We start from the raw sequence: 14,360 nt of genomic DNA on the forward strand, positions 1-14,360 counted from the left end.
GACCGGTAGATTGATTTAAAATAAGAGATTGCGAAAGAAATCGATAAGTTGAACACTTTTCTTAACGTACAGCCGCTATACAAGAATTACTTCGCTTACAACTACTTTTTCAATGGATTTATCGTACAATTCATATACAGGGTGTCCCAAAAATGTTGTAACACCTTGAAAGGGGTAATTCGGGAGATGATTTGAAACAACTTTTTCCTTAGAGAAAATGTTGTCCGAGGCTTCGTTGAGGAGATATTAACGGAAAACACTGACCAATCAGAGCGCCAGTATGCCAGTGGAGCGCACGCGGTAGCGTATGAGCGCGGCCGCCTAGCGCGTAGCCACGCCTACTGCGGGCGCTCCAACGGTATACTCGCGTTCTGATTGGTCGGGGTTTTCCGTTAATATCTCCTCAACGAAGCCTCGGACAACATTTTCGCTAAGGAAAAAGTTGTTTCAAATCACCCCCTGAATCACCCATTTCAAGGACCTCCAACATTTTTGGGACACCCTGTATTTATTGAAAAATACAAATTCAAGTTTAAAATACGAGTACCATGTAAAGCCTCCAGGGGGATCATCTTGAAATCCAAGGAGAGCGCGAAAGAAAGTTTCTAAACGTTCGTTGACAACGTAAACATCTCTCTCTACTAATAGATTGGAAGCGTAGAATATTAAATAAATAACAAGAAAATATACAAATTGGTTTGTTAAACTACTTGTATATTTGCACCTGCGCAGAACAATGTACCTCGGATGACTGAACGTGACTCCCGATGGATGATAGTTGCTCGATGCTGTCAGTTAGCGGGTAGCATCTGCAGGCGTCGGACGCGTCTTTTTGTAAGTCTGTAATCACTGTACTTTTCCACGTTGCTATAAATTCATTTTTATTTTTATAAAACGTTGCCATTCTTCTTCCTAGTGTATTTAAAACCGTTAGAAAACCCCTAATGGAATTTAAAATCTAAATCTCCTTAGATTTAAATTTACAATTGCCTTGCTTTTGAACATTGGATTTACGCACCGTTTCAAAGGTACGTACATTTTATACACTTTTTTACATTTTCTATACGTTTGGAAAATTTATATGTTTCGCGTAAATAATTTATACTATTTGTTACAATTATATAAACATTGCGTCGCCTAAGGGAAACAATTAAAATTCGACTATTTTTGATTCGAAGGATCTGGGTCGGGATGGCGATAACACCGCACGAATAAACCGTAATAAAATCATTTATTAACCCGAGAACTAAATTCAGCGGGACAACTGAACTGTTATTGGTAATTTATCGATGTCGACTAACCGTCTCCGAGATCGTTATCCATTCTTACACTTTAAAGCATTGAAATGTAAAAGCGTGATTGACGATACTGTTAAAAATATTGTGTTTACTTTGATGCTTAAAAAAAAAAAAAGAAGAAGAAGAAAACAGTTCTTCGAAAATACGACGAGAACTTACGGCGCGGTAATTGCATGAAATGGACGAGAATTTCAGTCTTTGTAGGGTAAAGCCGCTCCCTCTGGTCATTAGGATATTTCAGTTCCTTCGTTGACGCGAAAGTCAACCTCGATCTCCTCTTTTTTGGTTCGAACGATATCGATGTTCCACCAGCTTTATAAATATCCCTCGACATAAAAAAAAAAATATCGATTATCACTTCTGCCGTATTTTTGTCCACAATTCAATTTGCCAGGTGCTTTTATTAAACCCTTGTGATCGTTGTTGTTTTATCGATGATTTTGTTTTTAATTATCCGTACGAGTAAACACGGCCTCCGTAACATCCTTCCCATGTATCTATAAAAATAAACATCAATAATAATTTTAATTAACGAGGGCATACCCCTGTTTCGATAAAGAAAGATTAAAGGAAATTCAAGCTCTATCACGGTCTATCGTTGCATTGAAATCCGCAACCGAACAAAGATAGTATAAATCGTCTTCGTAGATAAGAGTAATAGATGAAAAATCGACAGAATCGAAGAAAAAAGAACGATCGAACGAGTGCCCTATGGATCGTAAATCTTCGGGCAAGGTTTACACGTGTAGACATCGGACCCCGTTGTTTGTATTAAAGCAAATGCATCCTGTGCGTACGTGTGCGCGCTGCACGAAGAAAACGACAATTTTGCAAAGGAACACGATACCCGTGGTTCTGCGTAAACTCGTCCCGAACCGACCACCGTCACGAAGAGGGGAAACGTTTCGTCGCTTTTTTTAAATCTAACGAATCGTGTTAATCTTCTTCGAGCTGTAAACTTTCGTAAATGTTTTCTGAACTCTGTCTCAAATTACTATTCTTGTTTACCGATCCGTTAAAAATAGATGGCAAGACAAAGAAATCCTTCACGCGCGGATCGATTGATCTTGAACGACCGTGTACGCGCAGACAGGCCCTATCTCAAGGCTGGATCAGCTAGACGATTCGACCTGGCCCTCTAACCATTTAGAGACTATTGAAACGATTAATAGTCCCACGTCTGAGGAAAAGAACGTTTACAAACCAAAAACGGAACACCGTTTAAAGTTTATAAACTTTATATTACCAAGTGTCCGAATATTACTCGGTGTATCAATAAAGCTATACGATCGATCGTAACTGGCTCTAATAGATCTCAAGTTGGTTGTCCAGAAGTTAAATTGCATTAAGCGATTCGCCTGTTACAGACTCGATAAGTCCTATCAACCGGATACAGCGTCGCGGATAGCACCAATATAAAAGCCTGCTAAAATGCCGAACGTCGTACGAGGAACGCTCGAGCGAGACGAAGAACGGTAAGATGGAACCGTATTAAATGACTAAACGATCAAACTCGTTCAATCAATTTTTTTCGAAACGATGACAATAAAGCCTAGAGAACGACCGGAGTGATCCTATACTAAAACAAATTCGTCGACGAACCGAACCGCAAGGATTTCGATCATGAATCTAACTCGTGATGATAAAACGTCGATGATTTAAATATGAATTCATCTTATCTTTGGGGCGAAGACGAAGAATGGGGTCCACGATACTATTTCACGTACTACAGCCAATTCGGTAATCGACAAGGAGTTAGCGCCATCGAGGTGAGTCGACGTGAAAAAAGTTTTCCAATTTTGATTAGTTCTTAAGACTTAATTCAGACTTGGAAACTCGAAAAAATACTATTTCAAGTCAGGTGATCTTTGAAACGAACCTGAACTCGTCTACTTTAAGGCACGAGCTCGTGGAAATTTTCCTCGCTCTCTTAAACATATAGATTCGCAATTAGTTACATCGGCGATTGTTGTTTTATCGTGTCACACTCGTAAACCGTCGCCGTGTGCGAAGCTATTAATTAGCAGAGGCATCGCTCGAAAACTTGTGTCTAATTAGAGAAGCGAACAATGCTGCGGTGCGTCCTAGTTTTCGTTCTTGGAATGAGCTTGCACTGCAACACGGTACGACGATGCCGCGATCCTTCCAAGTTATAGAAAGGAATCGTTTGTGATCGCAGGTGGTGATACTGGCCATTAGCTTCGTTTTAGCGGTTGGTGCCAACATGGGAATAGCCGGCTGTGTGCTCAGGTACAAGGAAATGAGAACGCCCACGAACTTGTGCTTGGTGAACTTGGCCGCCGCCGATCTCCTATTTACCATTGGTGTACCAGCAATCGCTTACACTAGATTGACGCAATCTTGGCGACTCGGAGAAGTAATCTGCAGATTGCTACCCTATTCCCAGGTAAAATCCTTTATATTTCAATTTCCATGTATGTTACTTTCCGAGAGATACTTTCATTCATATTTTCTAAGTATTCGTTTAATATTAGGTTGTCCCAAAAGTTTCTTTACTTTTATCAATAATTAATACATACACAATATTTGATGTTTTATGTTACATTACAAAATTGTGTACAATTCATTTCGCTTCATTACTGTTATAGCATCAATGTCTAAGAAATTAGATTGTCTATTTATATAAACATTGCCACGCAAAATAATTGAATGCAACTAACGAAAGAAACTTTTAGGACAACCTAATACTTTACACCCTCAACCATAATCAGTAATCTATACTTGAATAAGCATGGATCTAAGTTCTATTACTTTCATCTTTTAAAAATTCGTATGGATCCGCACCTATTATCGAAGCGATATTTAACAAAATATGATCGCTTTAATTGGAGCGAGAGCAAAACATCGCGTGTACACGATAATAGTACAAGTTGTTGTCATTCGATAAACCTTTATCCTTTACGGATCAAGGCCGTAATCACCCGCCACGGGTGGTCTATATACGAGGTGCTTCTTTCGATACGTTCCAAGCTCGATACTTCCTCGTGTGCCGCAACATACGAATTTAACACAAATTTAAACTTTAACATGTATAAACACATAACATATTTTCATCTTTAAAAGACATCCGCATGTACATTTACCTGGTTGCTCTTAATTCTTATAGTTCGTCTGCGGCTTCGTGCTTCTATGGACATTAACGTTTATATCAATGGACAGACATCGATGTTTAGCGATAGCTCCCTACAGAAGTGCCTTAACGAGGCCCCGAGTTCTAGCAGGTAGTCTCGTCACGTGGATCATAGCGGCTTTCGTTTTTCTACCGGTCGTATTTTGGTTTCAGCCGAAGGTATCCTTCTATTGCATTAAAAAGAAATCAATAACGAGGATGGTACTTGGTGTCACTTTAGATGTGTAACACAAAGAATCAATAATCGATATACTTTAGTCGAGTACCAATTAACATTTGATTAATTAATAGGATATCACGGATGAGTTGTCGATCTGCACTCTGGTCTTCCCGCGAAGCAAGATCGTGAACGTCTCGTTATGTTTCACGGTACCGATCATCGTCCTCGCTTGTCTTCTACCTATGGCTCTTCTGGTCTATCATTACCAACGAATCTTTCAGAAGATACTGGACTCGCGGAGCAGATGGGCTGTTCCGTGCGTTGCACAAGTAATTAATATTTTCCGAATATACATACGTTTTAAATCATTCGTACTAATTTACAATGTACTATATCGTATAATTAACCCTTTGCAATACAAAGTCACCTATGACAAGAACAAAATAAGAAAAGAATTATAGCGCGAAGAGTTAAGCGTCCATGTATCACGGTCATCTATTTCTAAACGAATGCGATAAATATATCCAGGGGTTGGAGAGCAACGCAACAGGTAGAAGAGACTCGGAGCTATCGGTGGTAGGAACGTTGCTACCCTGGGCAGGAAGGAAGTTGTCAGCAGTGTCGGCCACGGGTCGCCAAGGACGTACGGGTAGTCTTTCTCAACATGAAGAGATACGACTGCACAAGCATCTTCGAGTCGTACGAATCTTACTGTTAAACGTAGTGGCCGTCCTCGTGATGTGGCTTCCGATTACCACGGTGATGCTCTTAATTTACGTTGACGGTAGAAGGCCTACCGAGGACACGAATTTTTTCTTGAGGTCGCATCATTTCGTTTGGACTCTGATCATCGCACAATTGAATACCGTAGTCAATCCTTTACTCTATGGTGTTTTTTCTGAAAATTTCCGAGTCTGTTTCGCAAAGCTCTGGGGACGCGATAGCAATGCCAGAAGCATCGAACGTGGAGGATCGAAGAAAACCCCTAAGTCCTTGGAGGCATTTCAGAGTCGATTGGGTGGCACCAGAACACCTAGCAGCTCGAGAAATCAACAAAAGCAAGCGAAGAAAAGCTCCAGTTGCAGCATAGGTAGCATCGTCGAAGTACCCGGTTCTGAAAGATTATAAAATATATGGAGATATCGATCGATTGATGCATGGAAGGAAAGGTCCTTCCAAGGATTCGCGTCAACTAAACTGACATTCATTTTGTTTAAATTATTTTAATTGACAACTGTACATGTAATTAAATAATAGAAAATGATATAAAATATAGTACAAAATTTTATAAGAATGTATTTAACAGAAGTAAAATTCGTTTTTAATAAAACCTGACTATGTTTATTTATGAAAGTTTTTTTTACAGTTAAATGTTATTATTCGCCAAATTGCTTTCTCACAGTTTTTTTAATTTCAGATAGTTTTCTCATATCGATGTTCCCCTCTTTAATTAAGTTTTGAATTGCAGCAATTTTAGAATTTATAAAATTTGTTTTCTCAGATCTTGTTTTTCTCTTATTCTTTTCAGGGACAGGTTGAGTTACATAATTCTTTATAAGACACCAAGAGTATCCTTCATCTTTCAAAGTAATTAAATCAATTGCAACCTGCATGACATTTACCGATTTACCTTCTGGTATATGTATATCAACTATAGTTTCCTGATCTACTACTTTTTTCATACAATATATATTCTGACATTCGAATGTCAATTTAAGAATAATCCAGCTGTTCTTTGGTAGTATATTGTCAAAATTTGCAGACAGAAACGATTTATTAGCTATTCTATGTATCGTAAATTTCGGACAAAATCTAACTTTATGTTTATGAGCATATAAATTTATTCTTCTGAGCTTATCTTCTTCCCTTATTAATTCTTCGTTCAATCTATGTAATGTTTGAGTTCCTTTATAAATCTTATCCATTACAAGATCGGTATTTTTCAACATGTCTGCATTAAGGTCAATAAAAGTATCATTTTCTACTGATAATGTCTTTTCCACTACATCCGTAGAAAACGCTACTAGTTGTTTGTCCAACGTTAGCCCTAATATTGTTTCGAAATCATAATATTGCAGACAAGCAAAATTTTGATCTTGAATTTTTATCCTTAGGATATTATCTGTTAGCAATAGTTTTTTCCCACAATATAATTTATATTCATCCGAATAGAGAAGTAACAAGGTATCTTCTGTTAATAGACTAAAACTAGCGCAAATAGCTTGTACATTTGTTCGTAAAGAAATTTTTTCAAAAGTAAGCGTATCATTTTTTGAATGTATTACAATAACAACATCTGTAGCAGTGATAAGCAGCAATCCATCGATCTTAGAATTTCTATGTACAGGTACAATATCTCTAATAGAATAAATGCTATCATATATTATTTGTACACTCTCGCTTGCTAGTATTAAAACTCTTTTCCCAACTGCAATAACACATAAATTTTCTATGATAGAATCCTTATTTGTTATAGCCCTTATAAACTGTTCTGTAGCACTCTTTGAATTCATTGGATAAATGCACAAGTTCGTTAAATTACTTTCCTCCAAAGAAAGTTGAAGCAACAATTTACTCGTCATCTGTTGCTTATTATCTAAATAAAGATACTTATTTCTTATTGTCAATACTTCGTAAAAAACAGTGCCCATTCCAATCGCACTCTTACTTAAAACAGCAAACTCTCGCTCTCTCGAAAGCTTATATATTCCTTGTGGAATGCAAATTACAAAAATTCGACCCTCGAAACATTGAATATTTTTTATCGGAGCAGGAGCTGTCAAAACGTCAATGGACACAGGACTGTCAACCGTGTATGGAAATATCGAAAGCTTGTCATCGTTCCAACAGAAGCAAGTGTATTCGCCGTAAAACGTATCGAGGATGAAAGATTTTGGCACGAAAGAATCATCTGTCGTAATATACATTATTACTAATGCACGATATTTGCAATTTTATTACCATTAACGTTAAATTGAATTATATCTTCTGATACAACAGCTGACGACAGCGAACAACTGCGAACAACAGCTTATAAATAAATTCATAGACGAAATAAATGTGTTACATAAGTGAACGCAACTGAAAAAATACGCCCCTAGCGATCCTGATACCCTCTATTTCTATTTAGTTCTAAGTCCTGTCCCCATACGACGCTGTCGGAGGTCTACAGTAAAATCCAATGGGATATCTACTCTTGATATAGTTATTGTTAGTTATTGTAATACTTGAACCCACCTGAACCTGAATCAATTTCTTGTTCGCTTTCTTGTCCAATTCTAATGCATCATTTATTTCTTTTAATCGCAAGTGTTAATACAACGTATTCGTGTGTTCCATAGAATATGTCGGATTTAATGTTTGATGAACTCGATGAAGTTCACATTAGAAATTATGCCGAAGTACTGGAACAAAGGCAAAACGATGAAGGTGTAGATACTGCAACATCGTTCGCACAGGTGTGTTTTTCGTGTTAATAAAAGTAACTACTCCTTATGTTTTTACTTTGTTATTTACTAGAGTGCGTTATCATTTTAATTGCAGAATCGTGTGGAAAATTTCGTACTTGACTTGTATAAGTTAAATAAGAAACCCATTTTGATGAGACAAAAACATATAGAATTATTAAAAAGATCATTGACCCATCTCAGCCAACCTTACGATGTAAGTATTTTTAAACGACCGATATTAATCATTGTTTCTATTAAACTGAAATTTTTACTACTGTTTCTTTCATTATGTTAATTAGCATTTAGATTGCAGCAGATCATGGTTATGTTATTGGATTTTACATTCCCTCGAAATATTAGGAGAACGTTTGGACGACGACGATTATTCTAAAATTGCTACTTTTTTGGCCAAATGTCAGTCACCTGAAGGAGGATTCGGAGGAGGTCCAGGACAATATCCTCATTTAGCTAGTACTTATGCAGCTGTGAATGCACTGTGTACCATTGGTACTTATCAAGCGTATCAAGTAATTAACAGGTACATACAAATTCCATAAGTAGAATATTGATAATTATTGACACCGAATTTAAAAATAATTACATCTACATTAATTCTAGAGAAAGACTGAAACGCTTTTTATCATCCTTACGGCAGGAGGATGGTTCTTTTAGTTTGCATGCCGATGGAGAGGTAGACATAAGAGGAGTATACTGTGCAGTTGCTGTAGCAAAGCTAACAAATGTATATACTCCTGAAATGTTCAAAGGAACTGCAAATTGGGTAGCCGAATGCCAGACATGGGAGGGTGGTTTTGGTGGTTGTCCTGGCATGGAAGCTCACGGGGGATATTCGTTTTGCGGAGTAGCGGCACTTATACTTCTCGAAAAATATAATTATTGTCACTCAAAATCACTGCTGGTACAAATACTGTTTTCATTTTTATATTTTATATTCATTTGCATGAAGAAACAGAATGCATAGAGTTACCAACATGATAAAGCTCAAAATATTCCATTTTTTTTTTTAAAGTCTGTCACTATGTTTCTATTTCTATCTATTTTCAGAGGTGGATAGTAAATAGACAAATGCGTTTAGAAGGTGGATTTCAAGGACGCCCTAACAAACTTGTAGATAGTTGCTATTCATTTTGGCAATGTGGAGCTTTTCCATTAATTAATGGAACTTTAAGATTACAAGGGAAGGAGTTTAATTCTAAGTATTGGTTGTTTGATCAAGAGGCTTTACAAGAATATTTACTAATTTGCTGTCAACATCCTCATGGTGGCTTTTTGGATAGACCTGATTGGTATGAATCCTGCTATTATACCATACAGTAAAACAAAAATACAAATTTTGTTGTGTTTTAGCTATCCAGATTTGTATCACACGTGTTACGCGCTTAGTGGATTATCTGTTGCACAAAATTCTCCATGGTCTGTGGTCATCGGCCCTCGTACCACAAATTTAGTGAATATAATTCACCCAGTATACAACCTAGTAATGCCTTGTGCAAACAAGGCATTGGAGTACTTTGATAGTCTACAAATACCTGACTGAACATGTGTTTGATATTCGAAGTGCATTAATAGAATAACAAATGTTTCTATTGCATTTTGGAAAAAATTTGGAAGAGACAGATTCTATTTCACTTCATATTAAAATTGACCAACAAAGTGTAAATATAAAGTTATTTATTAATAAAATTAAGAATTACTATGATTCAATTGGTGTTCCTGTAATCATACTATACCAACACGTGGAAGGATATGTGGGAAAATAGTTCATTGGCATTTTTGTTTATTCAATTCTAACCTAGCACGTCCTATTTGAATATATATATATATATATATATATATGTAGAAAGTCTCAGCAAGTGCATCAACGTAAATTAAATTTGGAATATAGATAAGAAGCGAACTATTACTTACAATTGGATATTAATAAATGCTATTACGTTTATTCGAACAAAATTTCGTCACCAATCTAAACGACCACTTACTATACTTAATTATCTTTACAAATTCAAGATTATGTTTGTTTTAATTTAAAAAACTTGAATTTCCACTAAAAATAAACTCATATCGTATCGTAATAGTTTTTGAAATGTTTTATTACGAACAAAAAATCTCTTACATACTGAAAACCCGGTTTATAGATGCTTCATGAGTGTATATATGTATACGTCCGGAAATGCTCCAAACACGAATAACACGTTGTACGAAGAGGATTTTGTGAAGTTTCGAGGTCAGTAGTGTCATCGTTTGAAAATGTTGAAAAACGAATTTTGTGAGAATAATGCACATTTTAAATGTAAAATTTGTAGATAAAGGATTACATTAAAAATATATTTGACAATCGTTTCCAACCTGAAAGAAGAGGTTATGGCGAAATACTTGATACAAATAGTTATATTGGGCACGAGAGTCGTCGGTAAAGCGTTTGCACGGGCATTGCGACAAGAAATAGCAGCAAGTCAAGAGGCTGCACGCAGAGCAGGTGGAGGAACGAGAGGTGCTCAACATGTAGCCGCTAATTGTAAAACTGGAATTTCTTTAGAGGAAGCATTACGTATCCTAAATGTTGAACGATTGGATCAAACAGAAGCTATAGAGCGCAACTATAAGTATCTCATGGAAGTCAACGACAGATCTAAAGGCGGTTCCTTTTATATTCAATCGAAAGTAGTGCGTGCTAAAGAACGTATCGATGAAGAACTAAAAAATCAAACCGTTCCTCCAAAAGCAAGTTCTACACATGAAGATAACGCTAGACAACTCTAGCGAATGTTTCTGTAGTCTAAATTTAATTATTACATCTTTAAAGACTGTATATACACATTTAGCAATCTATATTTTAAACATAAATAAATAAAATGAAATGTATAAATAATCAAAATTGCAAACGTACTTTGTTATTGGTTAAAATATCAAACTAAAACAGATATCTTATTTGAATAGCATATGGGTCTTTGTATTGTATAATTTTGATCGATCGTAAAAGGTAGAGAATAAGAAAACATTGAATCTTGTGTGTGTATATATATATATATATATATACATATACATATATATATATATGTTTATATAAATAAATATTTTTAAGAGACATATAGGTTCATGTGACAGTCTTTCAATTGAAGTTCTCGCTCTTATACGAGTCCTTCCAGATACAGAATACTTAAAATTCATTATTTGCTAGACCAGCTACTTTCGCATCTTCTGGCTTAATTCTATTCTGTGTTTGACGAATGGATAACCTTTCCTGATTATGACGAACAGACCACAGATTTGGTAAAAATTTTGGTTTCATGTTCAATAGGAAGTGTTCTCTCCATATACGCTCCAATTCTACCAACCCACCTTCCCTTCTTTGAAAATATTGAACCACCTAAATAAAGAATATGTAAGTAAATTTTTCAGTGTTTTATAAAATATTTACTCTTTGTTTACTACTGCATACCTTCAAACCATGAGGTTGGCATTTAGTTTTGTCTGTATTAGGTACCGAAAGTGTAGCATTTTTTATTAATTCTTTACTCAACATATCTAAGAAAACCGGTGTAATTTGTTGTTGACCTGTACATTCTAAAATATAATGTTCTAATTCTTTACGACGTACGTCGGGTAATGTTGTTCTTTCTTTTAATGCCTTAACAGCTGAATGTAATTTCCACCAATTATTTACATATTTATTGCGTATATGTGTTAGTGGACCAGCTAGAGGCGCATCACACGTATCTGCTAACTTTTTTCTGAGCTGCAAATCGTGATAATTGCTTATTTCGTGACACGATGGACATAATAATAATACATCGTGCGACTGATGTGCTTTCATCACCACTGAAAAATAATTGAAAGTTTTTTAAATAATTTTACGTCCTTTGAGATATGTCGAACTATGTTTCAGTTTTATAACTCACACGGAAAGTATTTACGATACTCTCTGGGCACAACGTTTTTCCTAATAAATTTCTCTGAAGTTCCACACACTACGCATTGATTGACTTTAACTTGTGTATAATATTGACCAACCTCTCCTAGAGCACGGCCAGAAGGTTCAAATTTTAATCTCACGGTAAATGGTTCCATCTCGATCATTTCTCCTAATCCTTTGGTAATATACCATTCGGCTTTTTTACGATCACATGTACACAATATGTCTCCATCCGGTGCTTGTAAATAGCAATTATGATACAATGGTTTATTTCTTATAGGTATATTGATTTTACATACAGTATTATTATTTTTCTTCAAATCTCGTAAACACTTGTCAAGATTATGGATTTTAGTGTTTTTGTGATTTGCAGTTGTGTGGGTCTGTTGAGCCTTGAACCTTAAACAAATAATTTATAAATGACTTTCTATAAATTAAGACAACTTTTAATATGGAGAATATCTTATTACCTTGTATCAATTACACCGCTAGGTAAACAATGAAATTGCATATTCAAGTTTTGATTACATATACTTTTTATATAATTTACCAAGTTCTCCCATAAAGAATACTTTTCTTTTATCCTTTGCACAATCTGAAAAATATGAAATAGTTTAATTGGTATTTAACATAATTCCTATTGAAACTGTCTATTATTATGAAAATGTTATATTTCTTTTTACCTGGTCATAAATAAGAACAGATGCGATTGCATCACAAGCAGCATATGCTACTTGTTCGTCAGTAAGAGTGCCAGCGTTCCAATTGCCACACCTTACTTCTACTAATTTATCCATTTCCAAATTTAAGTAATGTAAACTCAATGCAGCTAAACTTTTCGGACTTGGCAAATTTGCACGTTCTGCCAATGTCCTTAAATCAAGCGTACCACAAACTCTACATCCATAATCCGCTACTATCTTTTGACCATCTTCGTAAGAAGCAACTCCAACTTTCAGAATATGTTTACTAGCTAACAGTTCCTAAAAAAAATTTGATTCAGGTTTCCAGAATATTTCATATATTATGTCTATTGTAATTATATTAAAAGCATTATACTTTTAATTTGTGAGGAACATATCCAATTTTACTAATTCGAAACAGACCGCATACTCCATTAATTGTAGCCAGCTGGACTAAAGAAACAGGTCCTTCGTTAACCCATTCACAGTCAAAGCCCAGTATATTGTTAGATAAATTGCTTTAACATAAAAAGTATTTACTTACAGTTGTGTAAATAAACAATACATGTTCATTCTCTTATTCATAATATCAAAAATCTGAACTTGAATTATTTATTATTATATAATATTTATATTGATATTTGTGATATAACAAGTTCTTAAGTAAAAGATATTTTGTACAAATGGTATAGTAAGCACTACCTGAATGAAAAAAGTGTAAACACGACTTACGATTCAAATGTCCATAGATAGACATACGACACAGAAAAAATGTAAACATAGCATCATCGTGTATTCTATAAACATAAGAAATTTAACAGATAGTAGTACCAAGACACAACTTACCAGCGAATATGCTGAACGGCGTAATCACATTTTTCTGGAGTATCGGCCAAAATAATTTTGTCTAACGTAATTTTCAGATCTTTTTTCTTGTCGTTATTTTTTTTATAACTTTTATTCTTTATAGTTTGACAAATGTTTTTAACGCTTTGGAGTACATTATTGCGGTATTTAGAGGCCAACAATACAAGACCTACAGTTACACATACGAGAAACATGTTGTTCCTTGCAGGATGCATTAATCGCGTAAACAGGTTTTAATTCTTGGATAAATTTATATTAAAAATTCTATATACAATTTGTTTTCCTTCTCTTACGTTTACTTAATAAATATGAATGCACATAAATTTCTTTGTTTAAGATACAAATACATCAGTAATTGAATACATTAAATAAATAAGTTAATTGAATCTATGTTTAATCTGATAATCATAAATCGATCGTGAACTAGCCGGTAGTTGAAATGTAATAGAGGCAAAAAGTTCCACTTAAAGTACGTTTGGATTATTAAATTATAAAAGACATTTGAACAATTCCGCGAAAGGTACATCACGATCTTAATTACAACAACAAATCGATAACCTTACAAGGTTCAAGGAAATCCTCAGTGAATTAGAAACCGGCCGACGTACGCCGCTACAGATACCACGCACGACTGCGATCATCTGTATATCGCCGATTGACATATAAATTATATGGTGTACATGATATAATGGGTAAAAGACAGAGTGGCCACCGCTCACTAAGACGCTTAGTGAGTGGGTTCTAGTACCAGTGGCGTCATCGACGGGAAAACGTCAAAGTTTGTAGAAGAATAGTTTCCTATTTTCAACGGTAGATAA

At 35.3% G+C, this 14,360-nt stretch overlaps 5 protein-coding genes and 1 long non-coding RNA gene across 7 annotated transcripts; 3 read left to right on the forward strand and 3 right to left on the reverse strand.

Annotated features, from left to right (window-relative positions):
• Positions 1-916: 916 nt before the first annotated feature.
• On the reverse strand, positions 917-4,848 carry LOC128895354 (uncharacterized). 2 transcript variants are annotated; one of them, XR_008461749.1, is made up of 2 exons: positions 4,403-4,848; positions 917-1,795 (listed from the first exon to the last, which is right to left on the reverse strand). It is a non-coding gene; the product is annotated as an uncharacterized LOC128895354 (long non-coding RNA). The 2 variants fall into 2 exon arrangements; XR_008461748.1 differs by lacking the exon at positions 4,403-4,848 and adding an exon at positions 3,178-3,463.
• LOC128895196 (neuropeptide Y receptor type 2-like) lies at positions 917-5,939 on the forward strand. The gene is made up of 7 exons (XM_054157591.1): positions 917-1,028; positions 2,666-2,773; positions 2,850-3,067; positions 3,478-3,705; positions 4,426-4,608; positions 4,741-4,938; positions 5,138-5,939. The coding sequence occupies exons 3-7, from the start codon at positions 2,963-2,965 to the stop codon at positions 5,735-5,737; spliced, it is 1,314 nt and encodes a 437-aa protein (XP_054013566.1). The 5' UTR covers positions 917-1,028; positions 2,666-2,773; positions 2,850-2,962; the 3' UTR covers positions 5,738-5,939.
• Positions 5,940-5,984: 45 nt separating this feature from the next.
• Positions 5,985-7,637, reverse strand: LOC128895174 (uncharacterized). The gene has a single exon (XM_054157520.1). It carries the CDS (start codon positions 7,534-7,536, stop codon positions 5,986-5,988), a length of 1,551 nt encoding a protein of 516 aa, XP_054013495.1. The 5' UTR covers positions 7,537-7,637; the 3' UTR covers position 5,985.
• Positions 7,638-7,690: 53 nt separating this feature from the next.
• LOC128895255 (protein farnesyltransferase subunit beta) lies at positions 7,691-9,783 on the forward strand. Its single transcript, XM_054157702.1, has 7 exons — positions 7,691-7,819; positions 7,951-8,067; positions 8,153-8,272; positions 8,358-8,596; positions 8,677-8,977; positions 9,124-9,365; positions 9,427-9,783. The coding sequence occupies exons 2-7, from the start codon at positions 7,954-7,956 to the stop codon at positions 9,614-9,616; spliced, it is 1,206 nt and encodes a 401-aa protein (XP_054013677.1). The 5' UTR covers positions 7,691-7,819; positions 7,951-7,953; the 3' UTR covers positions 9,617-9,783.
• Positions 9,784-10,102: 319 nt separating this feature from the next.
• Positions 10,103-10,954, forward strand: LOC128895340 (mitochondrial import inner membrane translocase subunit Tim16). Its single transcript, XM_054157860.1, has 2 exons — positions 10,103-10,303; positions 10,383-10,954. The coding sequence occupies exon 2, from the start codon at positions 10,441-10,443 to the stop codon at positions 10,837-10,839; it is 399 nt and encodes a 132-aa protein (XP_054013835.1). The 5' UTR covers positions 10,103-10,303; positions 10,383-10,440; the 3' UTR covers positions 10,840-10,954.
• A 131-nt stretch (positions 10,955-11,085) lies between these two features.
• On the reverse strand, positions 11,086-14,188 carry LOC128895047 (exonuclease 3'-5' domain-containing protein 2). The gene is made up of 7 exons (XM_054157270.1): positions 13,522-14,188; positions 13,052-13,193; positions 12,676-12,975; positions 12,463-12,587; positions 11,979-12,391; positions 11,519-11,898; positions 11,086-11,446 (listed from the first exon to the last, which is right to left on the reverse strand). Exons 1-7 carry the CDS (start codon positions 13,755-13,757, stop codon positions 11,237-11,239), a joined length of 1,806 nt encoding a protein of 601 aa, XP_054013245.1. The 5' UTR covers positions 13,758-14,188; the 3' UTR covers positions 11,086-11,236.
• Positions 14,189-14,360: the final 172 nt, after the last annotated feature.

Source organism: Hylaeus anthracinus, unplaced genomic scaffold, assembly GCF_026225885.1.
Source record: "Hylaeus anthracinus isolate JK02 unplaced genomic scaffold, UHH_iyHylAnth1.0_haploid 0, whole genome shotgun sequence".
Taxonomy (NCBI): Eukaryota; Metazoa; Arthropoda; class Insecta; order Hymenoptera; family Colletidae; genus Hylaeus; species Hylaeus anthracinus.